A 26,687-nucleotide genomic window follows, 5' to 3' on the forward strand; every position below is an offset into this window, starting at 1 on the left:
GCAGTCAGTATCACACAGGATAGGATTAGATACAGCTCATCAGTCAGTATCACACAGGAGAGGATTAGATACACGGCTCAGCAGTCAGTATCACACAGGAGAGGATTAGATACACGGCTCAGCAGTCAGTATCACACAGGAGAGGATTAGATACACGGCTCAGCAGTCAGTATCACACAGTATAGGGTTAGATACCTGCTCCGCAGCCTGGTGTCGGATGTCCGCTGGGGGAGGGGCGGGCGCGGTCGGCAGAGGATGCAGCTGTGATTAGATACACGGGATCTCTCCGCAGGATGAAGCTGCCGGTGCTGATCGCTCTCTGGATCCTCGGACTGAGTGCGGCCGGAGCCCGGAGCAGAACCGGAGCCAGAGAGACCGGGGCCGTGATGGTGAGAGCCGGGGAGAGGGGGGCAGATACAGGGAGGACTACTACCTCCATCATCATCAGTAACACTACCACCTCCATCATCATCACTAATAATAGTACTACCACCTTCATCATCACCAATACTACCACCTCCATCATCATCACTAATAGTACTACCATCTCCATCATCATCACTAATAGTACTACCACCTCCATCATCATCATCACTAATAGTACTACCACCTCCATCATCATCACCACTAATAGTACTACCACCTCCATCATCATCATCATCACTAATAATAGTACTACCACCTCCATCATCATCACTAATAGTACTACCACCTCCATCATCATCATCACTAATAGTACTACCATCTCCATCATCATCATCATCACTAATAATAGTACTACCACCTCCATCATCATCATCATCACTAATAATAGTACTACCACCTCCATCATCATCATCATCACTAATAATAGTACTACCACCTCCATCATCATCACTAATAGTACTACCACCTCCATCATCATCATCACTAATAGTACTACCATCTCCATCATCATCACCACTAATAGTACTACCACCTCCATCATCATCACTAATAGTACTACCACCTCCATCATCATCATCATCACTAATAGTACTACCACCTCCATCATCATCATCACTAATAGTACTACCACCTCCATCATCACTAATAGTACTACCACCTCCATCATCATCATCACTAATAGTACTACCACCTCCATCATCATCATCACTAATAATAGTACTACCACCTCCATCATCACTAATAGTACTACCACCTCCATCATCATCATCACTAATACCACCTCCATCATCATCATCATCATCACTAATAGTACTACCATCTCCATCATCACTAATAGTACTACCACCTCCATCATCGTCAATCACTAATAGTACTAACACCTCCATCATCATCATCATCACTAATAGTACTACCACCTTCATCATCATCATCACTAATAGTACTACCACCTCCATCATCACTAATAGTACTACCACCTCCATCATCATCATCACTAATAATAGTACTACCACCTCCATCATCATCATCACTAATAATAGTACTACCACCTCCATCATCATCATCACTAATAGTACTACCACCTCCATCATCATCATCACTAATAGTACTACCACCTCCATCATCATCATCACTAATAGTACTACCACCTCCATCATCATCACTAATAGTACTACCATCTCCATCATCATCACCACTAATAGTACTACCACCTCCATCATCATCACTAATAGTACTACCATCTCCATCATCATCACTAATAGTACTACCACCTCCATCATCATCATCATCACTAATAGTACTACCACCTCCATCATCATCATCACTAATAGTACTACCACCTCCATCATCATCATCACTAATAGTACTACCACCTCCATCATCATCACTAATAGTACTACCACCTCCATCATCATCACCACTAATAGTACTACCACCTCCATCATCATCATCACTAATAATAGTACTACCACCTCCATCATCACTAATAGTACTACCACCTCCATCATCATCATCACTAATAGTACTACCACCTCCATCATCATCATCACTAATAATAGTACTACCACCTCCATCATCATCATCACTAATAGTACTACCACCTCCATCATCATCATCACTAATAGTACTACCACCTCCATCATCATCATCACTAATAGTACTACCACCTCCATCATCATCACTAATAGTACTACCATCTCCATCATCATCACCACTAATAGTACTACCACCTCCATCATCATCACTAATAGTACTACCATCTCCATCATCATCACTAATAGTACTACCACCTCCATCATCATCATCATCACTAATAGTACTACCACCTCCATCATCATCATCACTAATAGTACTACCACCTCCATCATCATCACCACTAATAGTACTACCACCTCCATCATCATCACTAATAGTACTACCATCTCCATCATCATCACCACTAATAGTACTACCACCTCCATCATCATCATCACTAATAGTACTACCACCTCCATCATCATCATCATCACTAATAGTACTACCACCTCCATTATCATCATCACTAATAATAGTACTACCACCTCTATCATCATCATCACTAATAGTACTACCACCTCCATCATCATCATCACTAATAGTACTACCACCTCCATCATCATCATCACTAATAATAGTACTACCACCTCCATCATCACTAATAGTACTACCACCTCCATCATCATCATCACTAATAGTACTACCACCTTCATCATCACCAATACTACCACCTCCATCATCATCACTAATAGTACTACCATCTCCATCATCATCACTAATAGTACTACCACCTCCATCATCATCATCACTAATAGTACTACCACCTCCATCATCATCATCATCACTAATAATAGTACTACCACCTCCATCATCATCATCATCACTAATAGTACTACCACCTCCATCATCATCACTAATAGTACTACCACCTCCATCATCATCACTAATAGTACTACCATCTCCATCATCATCACCACTAATAGTACTACCACCTCCATCATCATCACTAATAGTACTACCACCTCCATCATCATCATCACTAATAGTACTACCACCTCCATCATCATCATCACTAATAATAGTACTACCACCTCCATCATCACTAATAGTACTACCACCTCCATCATCATCATCACTAATACCACCTCCATCATCATCATCATCATCACTAATAGTACTACCATCTCCATCATCACTAATAGTACTACCACCTCCATCATCGTCAATCACTAATAGTACTAACACCTCCATCATCATCATCATCACTAATAGTACTACCACCTTCATCATCATCATCACTAATAGTACTACCACCTCCATCATCATCACTAATAGTACTACCACCTCCATCATCACTAATACTACCACCTCCATCATCATCATCATCACTAATAATAGTATTAACACCTCCATCATCATCATCACTAATAGTAGTACTACCACCTCCATCATCATCATCACTAATACCACCTCCATCATCATCATCATCACCACTAATAGTACTACCACCTCCATCATCATCATCACTAATAGTACTACCACCTCCATCATCATCACTAATAGTACTACCACCTCCATCATTATCATCACTAATAGTACTACCACCTCCATCATCATCACTAATAGTACTACCACCTCCATCATCATCATTAATAGTACTACCACCTCCATCATTATCATCACTAATAGTACTACCACCTCCATCATCATCACTAATAGTACTACCACCTCCATCATCATCACCAATACTACCACCTCCATCATCATCATCATCACTAATAGTACTTCCACATCCATCATCCTCACTTATAGTACTACCACCTCCATCACCACTAATAGTACTACCACCTCCATCATCATCATCACTAATAGTACTACCACCTCCATCATCATCACTAATAGTACTACCACCTCCATCATTATCATCACTAATAGTACTACCACCTCCATCATCATCACCAATACTACCACCTCCATCATCATCATCACTAACAGTACTTCCACATCCATCATCATCACTAATAGTACACCTCCATCATCACTAATAGTACTACCACCTCCATCATCACTAATAGTACTACCACCTCCTTTCATCATCATCACCATCACTAATACTACTATCTCCATCATCATCATCACTGTCAGGAATCCCACCACGCTGCCACCAATACGTCACGATTCACGGGGAGGATATCTTTATGATCCCCACTAGTGATGAGCAAATATACTCGTTACTCGAGATTTCTCGAGCATGCTCGGGGGTCCTCCGAGTATTTTTTAGTGCTCGGAGATTTAGTTTTCATTGCCGCAGCTGAATGATTTACATCTGTTAGACAGCTTGATTACATGTGGAGATTCCCTAGCAACCAGGCAACCCCCACATGTACTTATGCTGCTATCAGATGTAAATCATTCAGCTGCAGCAAGAAAAACTAAAACTCCAAGCACTAAAAAATACTCGGAGGACACCCGAGCATGTTTGAGAAATCTCGAGTAACGAGTATATTCGCTCATCACTAATTCCCACCACTCACACCAATTTGTCATGAACCGGGGTTGTTGGTTGCCCCTGGTTCTTTCTGAATGGGATTTATCTATATCCCTCTTCCCAGTTCCGTTTGGAACTTGCAGCTCTCTGGCGCCCCCTTACCCTCAGGTCAGACAGGGTACTGCACCTATGATAATTAGTCACCAGAAAGGCTGTCTTACTTTGTACTGGCTAAGGGGCACACTGCAGCGAGGGCGATATAAGTGCTCCCACTAAGGCGGGAACAATAATTATCAATGCCGCCGTCGCTACAAAGCCTCCCAAACGCACAGAACAAATCTGCTACCAACAGCTCTGATTTCCTATTTAGTAACGGGTTCAGAGCCAACCCAAATTAGTAGCGTAATTCACTTCAGAGGACGCGACAGTTTGTTATAGAGCAAGGAGAGACAAGCTAGAGGTATAAAAAGATATTATAAAGGAGACAAATATATGTACACTACAATTACAAATAAAATGGGATTAACGTTGAAAAAAATCACTTACATTTCGTTATGTCATCTTATCTCATGGCCGACCATGTGCTGTGGAGGAGGGGACATGTCTAGATGTATAGCACATTTGTATAGCAGCTAGACCCCAGACAAAGACACGTGAAGACTGCTGCTTCACTGTTATTTCCTAGCCTAAAACCAAAGCCCCCCCCTGTGGTGACCTCACTTAGAGGCTGGATACTCCCCTGTCTTAGCAGTATGAAAAATCATCATCCCACATATCTTGGCGCAGGAACCACGTAGAAAGACGACACCCGTTTCGTTATGCTCAGCGTGCCATAGGGATTCCTTTAAGTATAGACATGGGGTGGCTGGGTGACCCAGTTCTGTAGTAATCCTTTTCTCAATTGTGCTGGTTCTGGAACCTAGAAAACTCATTGGCTGATAGTTCTACCTGAAGCCCATGTCAGAAATGTATTTGTCCCACTTCTATCATTACTCGGTGCTATGATATTTACATTTGCAAGGACAAAGAAACCTGTTTTTTTTTTCCCATGTGCTTCTACTCGTACTTTTACTTTGAAGCCATATAAATTCTTGAGGGAGGGGGAGAAATGAGGGGTTTTGGGTTACACACACAGGCAGAGTGTGAAGAGGGGGGTCGGAAAGGCCCACAGCATGTGTCTGAAAAGCCAATGTACTTTTAGGTAGACACCTAAACATGGCATATTCACATTAACGTGACACCACCACCTTTTGGACCGCGCTACGGAGGCAGAACCTCACGATACTCCTCCACGCACACCTCAGCAGGTTTGCCCCGGCAGGACAACCCATCTGCATTGCCATGCTCCCTTCCCGTTTTGTGTTTGACTGTAAAGTCGTACTGCTGGAGGGCAAGGCTCCAGCATAGCAACCGTTGGTTCCACACATGCGACCGTATAGGTAGGGCTGCAAATGTGGCAGTGCCCAGATTATGACCAGGCACTCTTTCTCGATGGTGGAATAGGCCACTTTCCTCAGCAAAAGCTTCCGGCTCAGGTACAACACGGGGTGGTCTTGGTTCCCCGAGTCCACCTGGCTGAGCACAGCACAAAGGTCAAACTCGCTGGCGTCGTCTTCACCAGGAACGGTCGACTGCTTGTAACACAGGAGAGTGGCACAGGGCTGTTTTCAACGCCTGGAAGGCCCCCTCACCGCCGTCGGTCCAGTCGACTATTTGCAGTAGCTTCTTCCTGGTGAGGTCTGTCAAGGGTTTTGCCAGGCTACTATAGTTCTGTATGAAGCGTCTATAGTACCCTGCAGTGCCCAGGAAGGACATCACCTGCTTCTTGGTCCTGGGGGTGGGCCAGGACGTGTTTGCGTCCTTTCCCAGGCTCTGGCCTTATGGAATTCCTGCCTACCTGGTGCCCCAGATAGTGGAACTCTCTCATGCCCATCTGGCACTTCTCCGGCTAGAAGGTCAGACCGGCTTGGTGAAGTCACCTGAGCACCTCCTGAAGATGCTGCAGGTCCCAGGAAGAACTGAAGATGGCAATGTTATCCAAGTACGCCACTGCGTACTTCTCCAGTCCCTGAAGCAGGTGGTTGACCATCCGCTGGAAAGTGGCAGGGGCATTCTTCATGCCGAAGGGCATGACCGTGGACACGTACAATCAGAAGAGTGTGATAAAGGCGAACTTCTGCGCCTCGGGGCTCCGGGGAATATGCCAGTATCCCTGACTCAGATCCATTATGGTCAGATATTTTGCGCCAGCTAACCGCTCAAGCAGCTCCTCGATGTGCTGCATTGGGTGCGTGTCAGAGGCTGTAATGGCGTTGAGCCCCCAGTAGTCCATGCAGAACCAGGTGGTCCAATCCTTCTTTGGCACGAGAACTACAGATGAGGCCCACGCTCTCTTTGACCGTTGAATCACCCCCAGCTGTAACATCTCATCGATCTCCTGGTGCATAACCTGTTGCACCTCGTCGGAGATCCGATAGGGTGTTCGCCGTAGTGGGGCATGATTCCCGGTGTTCACCTCGTGGACCGCTAACTCAGTCCTTCCGGGTCGGTTGGAGAACACGGCCCGGAAGGGTTCCAGTGTGGTCCGCAACTGCAACCGCTGGGGTTCGGTTAACAGGGCGCTTACCTCCACATCATCGATGGACTCACCAGCCTTGGCTTGGGCCAGCATGTCCAGGAGTGGGTTTTTCTCATATTGATGGGAAAGGCCTTTCGCCTACCCCAGACGTGGTCAAGTGTGATCACGTAGATAACTGGGGTGAGCTGTTGGTGGACGACGTACGGGCCTTCCCAAGCTGTCTGAAGCTCATCATTTGGAACGGGGACCAGCACCCACACCTTTTAACCCAACTAGTAGGTCTGCTCCCAGGCGTTCTGGTCGTACCAGTGCTTCTGATCAGCCTGAGCCTGCGGCATGTAACAACTGCATCAAGGTCTGCATTTTGTCACGGAAGCGCATGACATACTCCTCTATTGACACTTCAGAAGGGTTCAGCTCCTCTTCCCAGGATTCCCTTACCAACCCAAGGGGTCCCTGGACTTGCCTGCCGTACAGGAGCTCGAAGAGGGAGAACCCGGTCGAGGCCTGTGGGACCTCTCGGTAAGCGATTAGCAGATGTGGGAGGTACTGCTCCCTGTCACGTTCTCGGGTCTCAACCAGCATGCGTAGAATCTGTTTGAGGGTACCGTTAAAGTGCTCACACAAGCCATTGGTCTGGGGATGATACGCACTCGATACCAGACACTTCACCTGCATTTTCTTATAGAGTGCCTCCATTAGGCGAGACATGAATTGGGTCCTTTGATTGGTAAGCATCTCCCTGGGAACTCCTACGTGTAAAAAGATGGCCAACAGTGCATCCGCCAACTTATCTGCCCTGGTTGAGGAAAGAGCCTCTGGGTACCGGGTAGCGTAGTCTACCACAATGAGGATGTATTGCTTTCCAGAGCTGCTGGGGACGGCCAGCGAGCCCACAATGTCCACCGCGATCCTCTGGAAAGGCTAATCTATCACTGGCAAAGGGATAAGGGGAGCCAAGAGCAGGCCCCACCTTCCCCACTCTTTGGCAGGTGATACAGGAGCGGTAGTGGTTTGTCACATCTGTTCCCATCTTGGGCCAATAGAAGTGTTGAGACAGCCGGGCCTTAGTTTTGCTGATCCCCAAGTGTTCAGCTAGCGGGATCTCATGGGCAATCCGCAACAACTCACCCCGGAATTGGTACGGGACGACCAGCTCTCTATCCCTCAACCACTCCGTTTGGGATTTTCCGGGTATTGTCTCCCGGTACAACCTCCCTCGTTTCCAGAACACCATCTCCATATCAGTCACAGAGGTGGGCGTCTGGGCGTTGTGTCTCAAATTCTCCAGGGTCGCATCTGAGTGTAGAGCAGCCTGGAAGTCCTGGCTAGGGCCAGACAGAAGCGGCGTCAGAGTCCCTTCCCCACGGGAAGCCTCTGGGACCTGCTCTGGGTCTATCTCTGGTTCAGTCACCCTTTGACTGAGGAGGATCCAGAAGGCAGAACGTTATCTGCGTACCAGGCACTCTGACTGGGGGTGACAGCAGCTACGTAGGCTGTGTCCCCGGCGGATTTCCACAGACCCATCAGCCAGCGCTGCTATGGGTACTAATTCTCCATCCACCCCCAACATCTCAGGAGCAGTGCTACTTATGGGGCAGTTACCTTCTTCTGTAGCACTGGTCAGTTGCACGGCATCACCTTCCTCACGGTTTCCATGCATCTCCTCATTTACCTTAGCACCATCACTTGCTCCAGGTAGGGATTGCTCAGCTATCCTACCCCGCTGAGTGACATGGCGGAGCACTCCTGCATCTGTAGACACATCATCCTTAGGAAATAAATGGTTAGCGGGCAAAACATGCATATTTTCATCATCAGTATTACTCTTGGCATTTTCAGAAAAATGATTATCAGGTACATCATTAATCGGTAACGCATTGTCAGGTAACAGATGGAATCTCCCATCGCTATCATCAGCATTCGATCAGGGAGGGGAGTCAGGGACATAGTATGCAACCATCCTCTCCAAATAAGTCCCCAGTAAAGCATCAGTGGGCAAGTTATCGGACAGCCCCACTTCCATCACACTGCTCCCGGCACCCCAATCTATATACACCTGGGCCATTGGCAGGGGACAGCGGATGCCCCCAATCCTGTTGACAGTCAGTGTTTTCCCCGGAATAATCTTTTCAGGGGTCGCAAGTTCAGGTCGGACGAGGGCTCATTCAGCCCCGGTGTCCTTGAGGTCTTTAGCGACATGGCCCTCCATGGTGACGTGCTGCACGTTGTCATACACCCAACCACCCCACCCACCAAAAGAACTACTGCATTAGGCCCAGGGGCCTTGGCTGGGGGGGTTCTTCTGCTTCTCCGGACAGTGGGCGCTGATATGACCAGTCCGTTTGCAGGAATAACACTGGTGAAGGTCGGTGGTAGGTGTGGTGCTGTTGGCAGCGTGGACAGGGCCTCTGGTGAGTTGGCTGGCAGGGGCACTGAGGTTGGTTGCAGGCTTACCCCCCCTCCAGCTGGCAGTGACTGGCTTCTGGACTTTCGATTTACAGTTGGCCTCATAGGCATCAGCAATCTGCACTGCTTTAGTCACGTCTTTGGGCTCTCTGTCCATCACGAACTGTCACACCTCAGCTGGGCAAAGATGTAAGAACTGGTCTTTTATCATCAAGTGTCCGCATCTATAAAATGTGGTCACTGACAGTCTTTGGGTCCACTGGTCAAAGTGGGTCCCAAGTCCATGCACCACATCGCCGTAGCTGTTGTGTGTGCCACGTTGGAGGTTTGGAATTTTCTATGGTAAACCTCAGCTGTAAGCTAGTACTTTGTTATCAGGGCCTGCTTGATGGCCTCATAGTCATCATCTTGATCTGGCAGGAGAGAAGCAAACGCCTCCAGAGCTTTGCCTTTTAGCCCTGGGGTCAGGTATCGGGCCCATTGGTTCCCAGGCAGCCGGTACGCTCTGCAGGCTTTCTCAAATGCCCGCAGAAAAGTGTCCAAGTCCCCGTCTTTTCCATCACAGGAAAGTGCTCTGGCCGTGGTTTAGGGATCTGAGCGCTGTTGGGCTCGCCGCTGGACTGGGATGACCTTGGCCCCTGGAGTCGGGCTAACTCCAGCTCCGCTTGCTGCTCAGCTCGCACTTGGTGTTGGTGGATCAGCTGCAGACATCCATCACGGTCGTTGGCGAGGAGTTATTCCAAGGACACCTGCAGGTAGAGGTCCAATCCACCCTGGTTGCAAGTAGGGTCAGCATTCAGTGGTTGGACCTCTGCTGCAGCACCATTTTCGCTAGGGCCGGCTTCTGCTGGGCTCTGAGCTATTTCCCGTTGCACCATAGCCGCAACCAGTTGGCTTTTGTTTTTACCCGTGGCGTCAATCTGCCTCAACCCGCAAAGGGCAATAAGAATGTCCTTGGTATGCTGCTTATTAGTGATGAGCATTAAAATGCTCGGGTGCTCATTGCTTGGGTCGAGCAAATTGGAATACTCGGGTACTCGACCCGAGCAACGAGCCCAATGTAAGTCTATGGGAAACCCGAGTATTTTTAACGTGATCCCCCCGGGGGTCCTTTTAAGGTCTAAAAATGTCTGAAAATGATGGAAACACTGCTCAAATGACACAGGAACATCATGGGGATCGCCCCAGGAAGCATTCCTGACTCCAAGGTCACAGCTGTAAGCAATGTTGTCAGAGTTTCACGCGATTTTTACAGGTGCACCAAAAAACATAAAAAAATTAAACCAAAATGGATTTTGCTGGGAATTATGTCAAGGTACATCATTTCCAGGCTAATGACTTATATATAAGGCAAAATAATTAACCCCAGACCAAAATGTTCCTCCACCACTTGGGCTATGTTCACACGCAGCGTTTTTGATGCGTTTTTCAACTTTAACATTGCTTTCAACCAATACAAATGCATTCACTAAGAAATGCCATTGTAACATTTAACACCCCTAGCTGGCCATGTAGTGTGTGACACATAAGCAGACCCAACTTGTTTCATTTATGAAGGAGGGACTCTTAAAGTCACAAAGCCAATTTTTAAGGGGCATCAGGCGGCATTAATATTCTTAAAGGGCCATTACTAAACAGTGGGTCTCCTATGCTGTTATTGCCTATGCAGTGAGTGGATGGGCTGCCAAGAATTACTAAGCACCCCAATACCCCTTTCACGAGAGGTAAAGGAGAGCTTCCTGAAAAAATGTTGCATTGAATGCAAGGCCTACCCTGCTATCAAGTCATATGCACCCCAAGAAGCCTTTGAACCCAGGTACTGGATGGCCACAGGAAAACCCACTTCACAATCCTCAGTTGGTCCTGCCATACTGTTTGGTTATGCATTGAATGCAAGGGCCGCCTTGACCCAAATTTGCATGCACCCCAATCCCCTTTGGAAGAAACATGAAGGAGGACCTCATAAGAAAACTGTCCCATTACACAGGAGTGTGTCTCCTAGACTTGTAATGCCCATACACTAAGTGTATGGGCTGACAAACATTTCCCCATGGGGGTTACATTTTTTAAAAATTATTTATGGGGATCATAGACGCCCTTGGCCAAAAATTGAATGGATGTAGCAGCACAGAACACGTTCACCATGGTGTTCTAGTGGTGGAGAATGACTATATGTGGAGGAAGTCATTATTAGAAACTAGACCCCATGATAAGGAGCGAGTCTCCTAGACTTGTAATGCCCATACACTAAGTGTATCGGCTGACAAACATTTCCCCATGGGGGATACATTTGTAAAAAAAAATATTTAATTGGGATCACAGACACCCTTGCCAAAAAATTGACTGTCTGTAGCAGCACGGAACATGTGAACCCTGGTGATCTAGTGGTGGAAAATGATGAGAGGTGTAGGAAGGCTTCATTAAAAACTAGGCCCAATGATAAGGAGCGGGTCTCATAAACTTGTAATGCCCATACACTAAGTGTATGGGCTGACAAACATTTCACCATGGTGGGTATCTTTTTAAAAAAAATCTTTTATGGACATCATAGAAAGGCTTGGCAAAAATTGTACTGCCTGTAGCATCACAGAATACGATAAGCATGGTGATCTAGTGGTGGAGAATGAGGAGACATTGCTGAAGGCCTCATTAAAAACTAGGCCCAATGTAAAGGAGTGTGTCTCCTAGACTTGTAATGCCCATCCAAGCAGTGCATGGGCTGACAAACATTTCCCCAAGGGGTATACATTTGTAAAAAATATACTATGGGCATCATAGACAGCCTTGCCAAAAAACGGACTGGCAGTAGCGGCACAGAAGACGTTAAGCCTGGTGATCTAGTGGTGGTGAATGAGGAGACATTGCTGAAGGCCTCATTAAAAACTAGGCCCAATGTAAAGGAGTGTGTCTCCTAGACTTGTAATGCCCATCCAAGCAGTGCATGGGCTGACAAACATTTCCCCAAGGGGTATACATTTGTACAAAATATACTATGGGCATCATAGACAGCCTTGCCAAAAAACAGACTGGCAGTAGCGGCACAGAAGACGTTAAGCCTGGTGATCTAGTGGTGGAGAATGAGGAGACAAAGATAAATCATAATGAAATCAAACAAATAAAAAAAGGGGAATCCACCGATGAAAGTAAATAACAAAAGGGAGGGGCGAACACAGGTTCATAAATTTGAAGCCAGAATGTGTGCAACGAGATATGTTTGTCCCTAGCAACAGCTCAGAGACAGGGCTATAAATAAAAAATATAATACAAAAGTCTTTGAATCATTTTCTATTGTATAGGTATACACTGCCTCATTAGAGGACTGTCCAGAGATAGGGAAAATGGAAAATGTAAGAATAAATGGGAATAATAGACGTACATCTCTTTTTTATGACATTTTCCCCTGTGGGAGTAACATTTGTTTTGGTTTCCAATTAGTAACGGACATCATAAAAATACCCTTGCACAAAAAAATTGTGACTTTGGCATCACGGAATCCGTTCACCCTAGTGCTCTACTGGTTGTGGAGGATGAGGATAAGGAGGAGGATAAGAACAAACAGACCAAATCTGGAAGCATATACCCATGTGTGATTGTGAAGAGGTGCATGAGAATACACCTCCCCAAAAAAGAGAATGTATTTGAGGTTATGTTTCGCTGCTTTCACTTGGTGGTGTTCAGAAGTCTTTCCCAATCCAGCCCTTGTTCATTTTCATAAGTCAGTCTGTCAGCATTTTCAGTTGACAGACGGATGCGCTTATCTGTTATAATTCCACCAGCGGCACTAGAAACCCGCTCTGACAGAACGTTAGCAGCAGGGCAGGCCAGGACCTCCAAGGCGTAGAGAGCCAGTTCATGCCACGTGTCCAGCTTGGATACCCAATAATTAAAAGGCACAGAGGAATTATTATTATTATTATAGCGCCATTTATTCCATGGCGCTTTACATGTGAGGAGGGGTATACATAATAAAAACAAGTACAATATTCTTGAACAATACAAGTGACAATTGGTACAGGAGGACCCTGTCCACGAGGGCTCACAATTCCAGAGGACATTTGTACGATCTGCAAGGTACTCCCTCAGCATCTTCCCAAACATTGCACTTCTTGTAACAGCACTCCTTGCCTCTGTCCCGGCACAATGGAAGGGTCTGAGAAAACTGTCCCAGAACTTTGCCATTGTTCCCCTGCCTGAGCTGGATTGTACTTTCTCGCTTGGACTCCTTGGTTGTACAACAAACTCTGACGTCTGCTGCCAGCATTCTCACATGGGAATTTTCTAAGTAATTCCACGACAAGGGCCTTCTGGTACTGCAACATTTTAGTACACCTGTCTGCCTCTGGCAGAAGAGATTGAAAGTTCTCCTTGTAGCGTGGGTCTAGAAGTGTCACCAACCAGTAACGAGCATGACCAAAAATTTTTATAATGCGAGGGTCACTTGAAACACAGCGCAACATAAAGTCAGCCATGTGTGCCAGACTGCTAACAGGAAAGATTTCCGTGTCCTCACCAACAGGACGACTGTCCATGCTGTCCTCCTCCTCCCTGTCCTCAGGCCATTCAAACTGAAAAGATGGTATGACAGCCGTAGCCCCTGTTCTTCCTCCTCCTTGCCTACCAATCCACGTTGGGAATACATGAGGCTGGGCTGAGTGTAATCCCCCTGTATGGTTCCTTGATCCATGTCCTCGTGCTCTGCCTGCAATGTATCCTCTGTATTTGTGAGCAGAGAGGTTTTCAGAATGCTGAAAAGCGGGATGGTGATGCTAATTATGGCGTCATCGCCGCTCGCAATCTTGGTGCAGTCCTCAAAGTTTTGTAGAATGGTACATATGTCTGACATCCATGTCCACTCCTGAGGTCTTATGTGTGGAGTCTGAACTGAATATCGACGCCTTGTTGATGTTGGTAGTCAACAACTGCCCTCTTCTGCTCACAAATCCTTTCCAACATATGCAGCGTAGAGTTCCAGCACATGGGGACATCACACACCAGTCGGTGAGCCGGAAGCTGCAAACACTGCTGAAGCACAGAAAGGGCAGCTGAAGCTGTAGCTGACTTTCTAAAATGGGCAGACAGCGTACTTTCACTAGCAGATCTGGCAGCTCCGGGTAGCTTTTAAGAAAACGTTGAACCACATGGGCCAAGCAAGGTACGTGTGTGAGCTCACCTTGCCTCAGAGCTGCCACCAGGTTCCGGCCATTGTTACACACGACCATGCCTAGCTGTAGGTTCAGCGGTGTCAACCAAATATCTCACTGCTCTTTCAGCGCTGTCCACAACTCTTCTGTATTGTGGGGTTTGTCACCTATGCAGATAAGCTTCAGCACAGCCTGTTGCCGCTTGGCTGAGGCAGTGCTTCCAGCTTCTGATTGATGTGTTGATTTCAGAGATGGAGGCTGAAGAGGAGGTGCAGGAGCTGTGGACTGTGGGGGCATCCCTGATTGACGTAGGGCCCGCAACCCTCAGCATTGGATGTGTTCCATCCAAGGTCCGACTGGGTCCCAGCTTCCACTGTTAACCCAAGGTGCCGTCAGTGAGATGTACCATCCCTTGCCACAAGCACTTGTCCATGTGTCCATGGTTAGGTGGACTTTCCCAGTAACAGCATTGTTGAGGGCACGGGTAATGTTGTGGGACACATGCCGGTGTAATGCCAGTACGGCACATCGGGAGAAATAGTGGCGACTGGGGACCGAGTACCTTGAGACGGCTGCCGCCATCAGGTTGCAGAAAGCTTCCATCTCAATGAGCCTAAAAGGCAACATTTCGAGCGCAAGCAGAAGAGAAATGTTAGAATTTAGGACTGTGGGGCGTTGGCTGGATTTCCGCTTGCGTTCCAATGACTGGGGTATAGACAACTGAAGACTGTGCTGGGACAAGGCTGTGGACGGGCTTGATGGTGCTGCTTGACTGTGGGCAACAACAGGTGCAGGGCTAGAGGCACGGTGGTCTGGGTATTGGCTTCTATGCAAAACAGTGGAAGAAGCAGTGGTGTCCCCTGCAGTGTTCCTGGAGCCTGGGGGTCAGCCCACAAAGTTGACTGCTTTGCTGCCATGTGCCTGATCATGCTGGTGGTGGTCAGGCTGGTAGTTTTGCTACCCCTGCTGATGCGGGCATGGCAGGTGCTGCAAATGGCCTGTTTAGTGTTATATTATCTTTAAAAAAATAACCAGACTCGGGAAGATCTAACAGTTGGAATGGCAACTTCCCTCATGGTGTGACGGGGGAACGGATGCACGCCTTGTCTGTGGCCACCACACTGCTTCTTCCTGCCTGTTGGGGTGACATGCCTCCTTCCCCATGTTTGCTGCTGTCCTCGCTCTGCATGTCCTCCTGCCAGGATGGGTCAGTCACTATGTCATCCACCACCTCGTCTTCCACATCCGCACCCTGCTCCTCCTCCTGACTTTCTGGCAATTGTGTCTCATCGTCATCCACCTCTTGTGACACTTTCCCACCATCGCCTTCATGTGACTTTGGCTGGTCAAAGCTTTGGGCAGCTCTACATGCAATGTCATCTGGCCCCACTTCACGTTGACCAGCCAAGAGTAAGGAATCTTGAAAGGGAAAACTGAACAGCTCTTTGGAGTGTTCAAGTGTGGGACCAGTTTTCTCAGGGCACTCGGCATGGTGGGAGGAAGGAGAATCAGGGTGAGGAATATCCGGTCCACACTCACGGCTACTCAACTTGAGCATGTGGAAGACATGGTGGTGGTGACTAAGTGACTGGAAGCATTATCCCCTATCCAACCAACCACTGTTTCACACTGCTCTGGCTTCAATAGTGGTGTGCTGCGATCCCCTAGAAACTGGGACAGGAAGGTTGAGCAAGAAGATGTGGGTCTTTGTTGTGGCCCACTTTCAGCTTGGCCACGGCCTCGTCCTCTGCATGCACCATCAGCATCACGTCCACTTCCCCGTCCCTTGCCTTGCCCATTTTAAATAGACTACTGCACTATTTCAAAAGCTCAACACAAATGTATTTAGTTGTAGCAAAATTATATCTGATCAGTATGCCTTCAAAGCTACGATTTTTCCACCACAGATACACCAAGCCTCAGCTTGACATAATAGACTGTATAAAATATTTTTTGGGGGGGTTGAATTTTATTTATTTTTTTAAAACGGAGACTAAGGCTAGTACACAGAACTATGATACGTATGCCTTCGAAACTAAGATTCATCCACCACAAATACAACAGGCCTCAGGCTGACATAACAGACTGCATTTTTTTTTTTTTTTTTTTGGGGGGGAGGGGTTTGAAGAATTTTTAAAATAAAAAAAAGAGTGGAACAAGGCTAGCAGACAGAACTATGAAACTTATGCCTGCGAAGCTACGATTTTTCCACCCCTGATACACCAGGCCGCAGCCACAGATAACAGACTGATCTAAATGTGGCCTTGATTTTTTGGTTGCCCCAGTTCTTTTCTGAAGGGGTTTTATCTATATCCCACTTCCCAGTTCCGATTGGAACTTGCAGCTCTCTGGCGCCCCCTTACCCTCAGGTCAGACCGGGTCCTGCACCCAGGATTAGTTGCCAGAAAGGTTGCCTTACTTTGTACTGGCTAATGGGCACGCTGCAGCGAGGGAGATATATATCTACTCCCACTCAGGCGGGAGCAATAATTATCAACGCCGTCCGTCACTACAAGGTCTCCCAAGCGCACAGGACAAATCCGCTGCTACAGCGCCAGTTCCTTAATAACGGGTCCGGAGCCAACCCAAATTAGTAGCGTAATTCACGTCAAAGGATATGACGTTACGTTACAGAGCAAGGAGAAACGAAGCTAGTAATTTTATGTATTTTACTCCAAAAGATAGGCAGTGTTTACAAAAGGGTAGATTATAAAATGAGACGATTATGTATATACAGATGATTACAAATAAAAAGGAATTAAAGTTGAAAAAAAAAAAAACACTTACAGTTCTTTCATATCATTCAATCGTACGCCATGTGGTGGCGGGGACCATTCCCACTTATCTTCAGGTCAGATTGCACAGAGTGTCATAGCTGAATCCCCTGGAAAAAGACACCCCATTGTCTGGGCTTCTGAGTTTTATACCTTTGCCCAAAACTAAGGGTCTCCCCCTGGATGACCTCATGGGGTGGGTGGAGCTATGGAATGCATTCCTCTTGAGTATATGAAAAACGATCATCCCGCCTATCTCGGCGTAGGAACCTCGTAGAAAGAGGACACCCATGTCGTTATGCTCAGCGTGACATAGGGCTTCGTTTATGTATAGACATGGGGTAGCTGGGTGACCCAGTTCTGTAGTAATCCGTTTCTCAATTGTGCTGGTTCTGGAACCTAGAAAACTCACTGGCTGATAGTTCTACCGAAACACATGTCAAAAATGTATTTGTCCCACTTCTATCATTAATCGGTGCTGTGATATTTACACTTGCAAAGACAAATGAACCTTGGTTTCTTTTTTTCCCCATGTGCTGCTACTTGTACTTTCACTTTGAAGCCATAAAACTCCTCAGTGAATGTTGCTGGCACGCTGGTCTCACATTACAGTTGTATAGCGGGGGGAGGGGGAAAGGTGAAATCGCACACAGCCACATGCAGGCAGAGGAAACTGCAGCTGAGAGCTCTGTATGTGTAACTGAAGTAATAAGAAATTCTTTCTATTTCCTGACAGTATACAATTACATAAAAGGAAAAACAAAAGAAACATACTACGCTGTTCACGGAGATGGCTCAGCTTAGCGAAGGGAAACATTTTGATTGGAAACGTATTGGGTACAGTAGTTTAATGCAGTTTGTGGGGAATGTTTTTTTTCATAAGAATTTGGGAAAGTTATGAAATGTCCTATAAATGTCTGTCCTATTCCCAATCTAAGGTCTAGACTTTTAGCTGAGATGAATCTGTGCTGCAGTTTATGTTCATGATAAGTAGTGAAGCTCCTCCTCTACAGATAAGGGGAAAAACTAACAAACACTCAGGGAAGGAATGCCTGCATTCATCTCAGAACTTCTGGAGTGAACTTGAAAGTAGGATTAAGGTAAGTACTTCTTAAAGCATATCTAAACTTTCAATAAACTGTGCATACATCAATAGTCCAGTATATGTTGTCGCTGTATGCTTGATGTTATAGTTTTTTTTTCTCTTAGCTCATGTTTGGAGAAATTAGCTGCTTTGATGACTTATATACACTATACATAGAATACAAGGGGAAAAAACTGTTTTCTAACATCTCAAATTCAGAAATACAGTAACAGGATTGATGAGAACATATATATTTGTGTGTGTGTGTGTGTGTGTGTGTGTGTGTGTGTGTGTGTGTGTGTGTGTGTGTGTGTGTGTGTGTGTGTGTGTGTGTTCTGAAACGTGATTCAGCACAAACATGCTCCCTCCTCCCCTCTTCATACACTGTGAAGAAATATGGTGTGAAGCACTTAGTGAGCTGTACCGAGATAAGCCTGACATTGAAAGTTCAGGATAAAGCTATCTAACAACATATTTTACAAACTTTACACTTTATCATGTCCTATTGATTTATGCACAGATTGTTTTATTTCTATTCTAAATTATACAGTGCATGATTCCCTATACTTGCAAGAATTACAAAATACGCTTTTTTTTTATAGGACAAAATTATTTTGAGAGCGAATTTACATGATTACAAAATGTCTAAGAAGCATCTTATGAAGTCAGCTGTATTTGAGCATTTCACAGTGACTCAAGATAATAAACATTTTGTGTGTCGGTGTACAAGTGACCCAAATGAAAACAAATGCTGTGATGCCAAAATCAGTGCATACTCAGGCAGTGATAAAAATGCTCCTTCAAGAGCTTTCAATCTAAAGAGACATTTACAATGCTGCCACCCAGAAGTTTACAAAGCTGTGATTGAAAAAGATCACAGCAGCACCATGAAACCAGAGACCAGCACTTCCCGCCAGGCAAAGGAGGAGGAAAAACCATCTAAAACATCAGTTACAAGATAAGCGACAAAGATATTGTAATCGATGTGAATACTTTTCTGCCCAATTATGACAGAAGTATTCTAGGAGTGATACCTTTATTGGCTAACCAGAAAATAATGTTTGCAAGCTTTCAGAGCACAGAGGCTCCTTCAGGCAAGATTACAAATAGATTAATAAGAAAAAAGCACAACATTTAAAGAATATTACAGGAGAACATTTGTTAAGGGGTGGGAAGTGTGGCTAACACGGTACCACAATACAATTTACAATTTGTTATTGTACATCAAAGATATTGTAACAATGACAGAAGATGTGTTTATTTGCACAAAGAGGTTTTACAGCTCTTAATGGACAAATGGCTCGCAAACTTGGTGTTTCTCTGGAAAGGGGAAGTATTAGAAAATTAAAGATTGAAGAAGCCCTTAACCAAAAGGAAGATCTTAAAAAGACTTAAGAGATGCTTTGTGTTTCTTAAAATGGATGCCTTCACATGTCAGAGTGAACTATTTTACTATCAGTGTTCAATATGTTTGTGACAACAAAGAAAATAGTTACTAAGATGCTGACAGTAAAATACACTACAGCTAATCACAGAAGCCAGTTTCTCCAGACCTTGGTGGAAAAAGTTCTGTAAGATTATGAACTCAAAAAAGAACAGGTTCTTGCTATTGTAACTGATAGTGCTTCATACATGATAAGTACAATTAAACTGATGAATGAGAATGATGGTGAACAACAGCTAGAAGAACATTTCACATTCAGTATGTTGGAGATGGAAGGCCAGAGTCCTGTTCCCTTAATGGAGGAACAAACAGATATTACTACAGAAGAACAGCAAAATGATTCTTTACAATTAGATGATCTTGTTGAAGCTGCTTCACACCTCTTTAATATTCATCACATGCGCTGTGTTGTGCACACGCTGCAGCTGGCAATAAGAGATAGTCTGCAAGAGGGACATGCTGGAACTCTGATTAGCAAAGAGAGAAAGTTGGCTATTGCTGCCAGAACCCTTAAAACTGATTCTATCTTGAAGAAAAGTGCTGGAAAAGGGGCAATTGTAGATCAAGCCACTTGGTGGGGCATCACCTATTTAATGATTGAGCGATTGCTTGAGCTGAAACCCTTCCTTGTAGATATGGCCGACCCTCAGGTAACACTACATGAAGCTCAATGGACACAGGGCGCTGAATTGAAGGAATTGCTTCATCACCCATTTACAGTGACTAAAAAGTTACACGCTGAGGATTTTACTCCTGGCATTTTTATAAAGGAGTGGAAGATCTTGTTTTCCCTGTCCCAAAGAGGAGGTTTAATCGCAGATGGCATTGCTGCTTCAATGAAATGGAGAGAGACACTGCTATTAGAAAATAAAACTCTTCTAGCAGCTGTTTATGTGGACCCGAGTCATCGTATATTGCTGGATGATCAACAGCATACTAAAGGAAAAGAAGCTCTGACTGAGGTAGCAGTTAGGATGAGTGGGCTACTGTATGGCCAAGAGCAAGAGGACTCTGGTCCTGCCAGTGCTGCTGTTCCTTCATCCTCATCAGAAGAGGAGTTTCATTTCGACAAGTATTTGGACGAAATGGAGCAGGACAAGCGTTGCTGCAGGGAAAAAGATTACACTCCCATAGAAAACAGATTGACCAGATTTCAGCAAAATTTTTCACTTGCTCTCAAAGAAGCAAAAGAGTTCAATCGTTCATCAAAACTGATTGTGCATGAAGCAATTCCTTTATACCCTGAAATTGTTAGAGATGTTGCCCATGTGGTTACTGCTTTACCACCAACCGAAGTTAGTGTAGAGGTTGTTCTCTAGCCTTAAAATAATTAGGTCAGATTTGAGGTCATCTATGGAGGAGAATCTGATTGAGGCGATACTATATAGGGCAGCACGGTGGCTCAGTGGTTAGCATTGCAGCGCTGGAGTCCTGAGTTCAAATCCCACCAAGGACAACATCTGCAAAGAGTTTATATGTTTCCCCCATGTTTGCATGGGTTTCCTCCGGGTTCTCCGGTTTCCTCCCACATTTCAAAGACATTCCGATAGGGAATTTAGATTGTGAGCCACATCAGGGACATCTTTTATGTCACACCCTGACTTTTTTGGACGTCCCATTTTTTTCCATCTTTCTGTCTTTTTATATAAATGTTGTTTTAAATATTGTCTCAATAAAATATTTTTTTTAATTTACTTTCTGATTCGTCACTTCATACCTTATTAGGTAACTCATGTAAGCATTTATGATTGAAGTGCTATTAATTGCCAATTTAATTTTGGATTATGGGATTACTGAAATTGTAAATGTATGTCCCCCATCAATATCGGATCTATACAAACCCCAATATTCATAACTTTCCACCAGTGCCTTAGTGGTTAGCTGCAAATGTCCCATTTTATTTGCAAGGAACAAAAGTTATATCTAACAGTATTAGATTTCCTGTTTCTCCTAGACTTCATGTCCATTCCCACTATAGGTATCCTGCCTTAATTACCTGTCCATACCAGGGATTCTGGACTTCAAAATGGAGTTGTAACTAGTTTTTTCACTTTTAATAATTAATTTCCTCACTTGTCATTTGTTAAACATGTGATTCTACTACCAATAGGTTTATCAGGTCAGCTCTTTTTCCTACTGGAAATTCTGTGAGAGGAGGGGGGTGAATGCCCCCTCCCTGGAGATGTGTAATGGATTTTAAGGATTCCTTTGATACTGGTGATACCAATATAACTAGTATCAAACACCTCTCCAGTATAACCAGTATCACACACCTACCCAGCGTCACCAGTATAACTAGTATCACACACGCCTCTCCAGTTTCACCAATATAACCAGTATCACACACGTCTCTAGTGTCACCAGTATAACCAATCACACACCTCTCCAGTGTCACCAGTATAACCAGTATCACACAGCTCCCCAGCATCACCAGTAATACCGGTATCACACACCTCTCCAGTGTCACTAGTATAACCAATATCACACCTCTCCAGTGTCACCAGTATAACCAGTATCACACACCTCTCCACTGTCACAAGTATAACTAGTATCACACACACACCTCTCCAGTGTCACCAGTATAACCAGTAACACACACCTCTCCAGTGTCACCAGTATAACCAGTATCACACACCTCTCCAGTGTCACCAGTATAACTAGTGTCACACACTTCTCCAGTGTCACCATTATCACACTCACCTCTCCAGTATAACCAATCACACACCTCTCCAGTGTCACCAGTATAACTAGTGTCACCATTATAACCAGTATCACACACACCTCTCCAGTGTCTCCAGTATAACCAATCACACACCTCTCCAGTGTCACCATTATAACCAGTATCACATACACACACCTCTCCAGTGTTACCAGTATAACCAATAACACACCTCTCCAGTGTCACCAGTATAACCAGTATCACACACCTCTCCACTGTCACAAGTATAACTAGTATCACACACACACCTCTCCAGTGTCACCAGTATCACACCTCTCCAGTGTCACCAGTATAACCAGTAACACACACCTCTCCAGTGTCACCAGTATAACCAGTATCACACACCTCTCCAGTGTCACCAGTATCACCGTACAGTAAATGAAGGCCAGACTATATTTATCCAGAGTCTCTGGTCGCTCACAGGACTGGCTGACCCGTTATGGTTACCTGCCGCCTCCAGACCCGTACTCCGCGCAGCAGCAAACAATGGACGGATTGATTGAAGCCATGAAGAGCATGCAGAGATTTGCAGGCCTGAAGCAGACTGGAATTCTGGGTAATTATTGCTGTCATGAGCTGTATACTAAATCTTCATAATGAGGTAACCCTGACTTGTGCTTCCTTGTTTCTCTCCTTCACAGATGAGGACACCATCGCCATGATGCACAAGCCTCGCTGCTCCCTACCGGACATCATCATGCCTTCTGGGTACCAGAGACAGCGGAGGAAACGCTATGTTCCGAGTGGAGCGGTGTGGCAGAAGAGACATCTGACCTGGAGGTACTGGACACATGGGGCAGTTACATAATGTGCCATGTGTGATTACCACACTGGTTAGCACTGTTTATCTAGGTGTTTTGCATGCACAGCTCGGGAAAGGTTTGCTTCATATACACTAATCCTCCAGTAATCTCTTGCAGGATAGAGAGTTTTCCAATATCCCTCTCTCAAGAAAAAACAAAACAACTGATTGCAAGTGCCCTAAGAGCGTGGAGCCAGGAAAGCAACCTCAAGTTCTGGGAGACCCAGGCTGTAGACGCCGATCTACGTGTCAGCTTTTTGGGGGGATCTCATGGAGACGGCTATCCGTTCGATGGTCCAGGAGGTACCCTGGGTCATGCCTTCTTTCCTGGTGTAGGGCCCAGTGCTGGAGCCACTCATATGGATGCTGACGAGTCGTGGACATATAAGGGTAAGATGGTGTCTAACCCACTATTAGGAAGACCAATCTGGAAGGCCCTCTGCTAGTAATAGGAACAAGATACCTGGTCTTGCATTATCTGGCAATATTGCCTCATGTCTTCATCCGCTTTTTGACTGAGAGATTAGCAAGAAGTTGTTTGAGGAAGGAAAAGTTTTGTCCTCACGTCTCTTGTGGTGGGGAGGGTAGTTATGTCGTAATTGTAGTTTCTCAGAGTTATGGAGATTGGCTCAGAAGTCTTGGCAATATAACTATAATATGAACTTGAGGATCTTAGACACAGGTTGACTCAGCCGAAATGCAAGTGCCCGGGGGTCACTTGAGTAATGCAATCAGTGGTGAGGCCCGATCCCTCAAGTACCACATTATTACCATTACACAGAGGTGTCCATACTAACCACAAGGACTTTGTGCTTCTCTTGTAGAGGACGAGGGGACGGATCTATTTGCTGTGGCTGTGCATGAGTTTGGCCATTCTCTCGGACTGTCACATTCATCGGCAGAGCACTCCATCATGAGGCCGTACTACCAGGGGACTCTTGGTGACCACCAGTACTATAGGCTACCCTGGGATGATGTAGAAGGAATACAGGCATTGTATGGTGAGAACAGACTCCTCCACCGGATGGGTCACGTGACTCAGACACAAGCACGACGATAACTTTACTCTTTTATGCAGGAAAAAAAAATGTCCTACCAGGGGCAGAGGCTCCAGCTCCTGTGCCAACTCACCACTTCATTCCACCTCGAGGACCTACATACCGGTAAAGGCTCTCCCTCCATTGGGTCAGGGAACTGCTTTTGCTCCAATGTTACTGGTAGCCACATTAGATCCTTATTGACAGCCACCCTTAGTAAGAATAAAATGCTGGGATTAGAAGTGTTTCTGCGCTCTCTGGAGGCACAGCAAAACCAGTGGTAGGTAAAAATGTAGGTTTATTGTCGACTCATTTCAGAGTCCACCGACTCCTTTAGGACCACCATAAATTGCGAGGTAATCCAGACATACATGGTTTAAATATAGAAAAAAATTTTTTGGCTCCCCTGAAGAAAGAGTTGGTGGACTCTGAAACACGTCAACAATTAACCTACATTTTTACCTACGAGTGGTTGGTCGTGCCTCCAGAGAGCGCAGAAACACTTCCAATCCCGGGATTTCAATCTGTTATGGACAGCTCCAGGCTCTTCAAGTGTCGTGCTTCCAACAACCGTATAAGGTGAGCGCGTCTGAGCTTTCATTTATTCTGTTAACCTGGCCAAGGGCCTATTGTGCTCTTGTCTTTTTACTCTCTCAGGGAGAACGGACAAAGCTTCTTGCCAGGGTGATACTTAACCTATAAATGTTGCACATAACAGAGCAGATGTTTATTAGCGCAATTTAGGGTCACCAGGAATGTCCCAGGCTGCCTTGAGTACGGCACCAAACATTCGTGTGCCCCGATCCTTCCATTATAGTTGAGTCCAACTTTGTTAAGGAAAATGTGTGCAGCAGATACAATCCCTTGGCTTCCTTGATTTTACCACCATAAATCCAGGAAGGCCTCCCATTCCATTACTGGAGTTTCCACTAGTTCATGACACATTACCATTAGGGCTGAGCGAACAGTGCTCTCGTATAATGTCTTATCTGAGGGTGATAAGCATCTGTGAGTGCTTGTATATTATGTTCAAGTCCCTGGCGGCTGCATGATTTGTGGCTGTTCGACAGCCTCAACACCTGGGGATTGCGTAACAGCTGCATATCATGCATCCACACGGACTCAAACATAATATTCGAGCACTCACAGATGCCCGGATAACACCCTCCAGATGCTTATCACCCTCAGATAAGACGTTATATGAGCAGGTTTACTGAACACTAATCACCACCCTGTTATCCTTTCATCACGGTTTTCCGCCAGGCCTCGCCTCCCATTCCCGGACCGCTGCTCCACACACTTTGATGCAGTGGCCAACATTCGAGGAGAAGTTTTCTTCTTCAAGGGTAAGCTTCAGTGTGTGGTGTTGACAATGACAAGGTTCATCCATTCTGACTAAAATTCACCAATTCTGCCTCCACAGGTCGGTACTTTTGGCGGGTACAAGCCACCAGGCAGCTAGTCTCACTAAACCCTGCTCATCTTGGACGCTTCTGGCTGGGGTTGCCCCCTGATCTGCCCAGGGTAGAAGCAGTGTACGAAAGAGCCAACGACAGCAAAATTGTTTTTATTGCAGGTGAGGGGCTTCAATCTGGCCCTTTCACTGTGTCCATAAGTATAGGAGGCCTCTGTATAGAAATGCTTACGGGACCAGACAATATTATTGATGACATGAGCAACATTGCTCAGTGTCACGATATGGTATGAAATATCATAAGTTAGTTTTCCTGCTAGCATGCGGGGGCTAAACCCCCCTTCTCTCTGGTTCTCTTTCTTTCCCTGTGTTTCTAGCTGTCTGTGTAGAAGAGCTTGCCTTGTGGGGGAGTTTTATTGACGAAAGGTATTTACGACGGGCATAGCTGCAAGAGAAATTTGTGTTAGCAGGAACTGTTAGAGAAACTTCTGGAATGCATGGGATTTCTTTGTTCTGTTTTTGGAAGATATTATGCAAACCGTTTAAGTTACGAACACCAAAATATATCGTCATAATCACACTCGGAGGATCTACGCATCACTCTAAATACGGGCGTCTAACTCCATCTGGTGAAGAAGTAGGGATTTCTCTGTAAATATGTATCCCAGACAGGGCATATTTGATCTCATCGGAATGCCCACGATACTATGAGATGAACGATGGGTATGGTGCGATTATTTTATGTTCTGTAGCGAAGATACGGGCATCAGATATATTTAATGCCCAGTTAGTGAAACCGAAGAGGTAGGAGGAGTTGGAAAACCAAGCCCTTTCTGTGAGGTCACAGACTGTAGGT

At 45.5% G+C, this 26,687-nt stretch overlaps 1 protein-coding gene across 1 annotated transcript in view; it reads left to right on the plus strand.

Moving 5' to 3' along the window:
* The first annotated feature begins 245 nt into the window (after positions 1 to 245).
* The window catches only part of MMP25 (matrix metallopeptidase 25), a 37,146-nt gene continuing 10,704 nt past the window's right edge, over positions 246 to 26,687 (plus strand). The window contains exons 1-8 of the mRNA XM_077273658.1: positions 246 to 389; positions 23,002 to 23,134; positions 23,220 to 23,358; positions 23,499 to 23,770; positions 24,205 to 24,381; positions 24,459 to 24,543; positions 25,681 to 25,763; positions 25,841 to 25,993. Of these exons, the coding sequence (XP_077129773.1) occupies positions 294 to 389; positions 23,002 to 23,134; positions 23,220 to 23,358; positions 23,499 to 23,770; positions 24,205 to 24,381; positions 24,459 to 24,543; positions 25,681 to 25,763; positions 25,841 to 25,993 (1,138 nt within the window). The 5' untranslated portion in view covers positions 246 to 293. The remainder of the gene's footprint in view (positions 390 to 23,001; positions 23,135 to 23,219; positions 23,359 to 23,498; positions 23,771 to 24,204; positions 24,382 to 24,458; positions 24,544 to 25,680; positions 25,764 to 25,840; positions 25,994 to 26,687) is intronic.

This window comes from Ranitomeya variabilis, chromosome 7 (assembly GCF_051348905.1).
Source record: "Ranitomeya variabilis isolate aRanVar5 chromosome 7, aRanVar5.hap1, whole genome shotgun sequence".
Taxonomy (NCBI): domain Eukaryota; kingdom Metazoa; phylum Chordata; class Amphibia; order Anura; family Dendrobatidae; genus Ranitomeya; species Ranitomeya variabilis.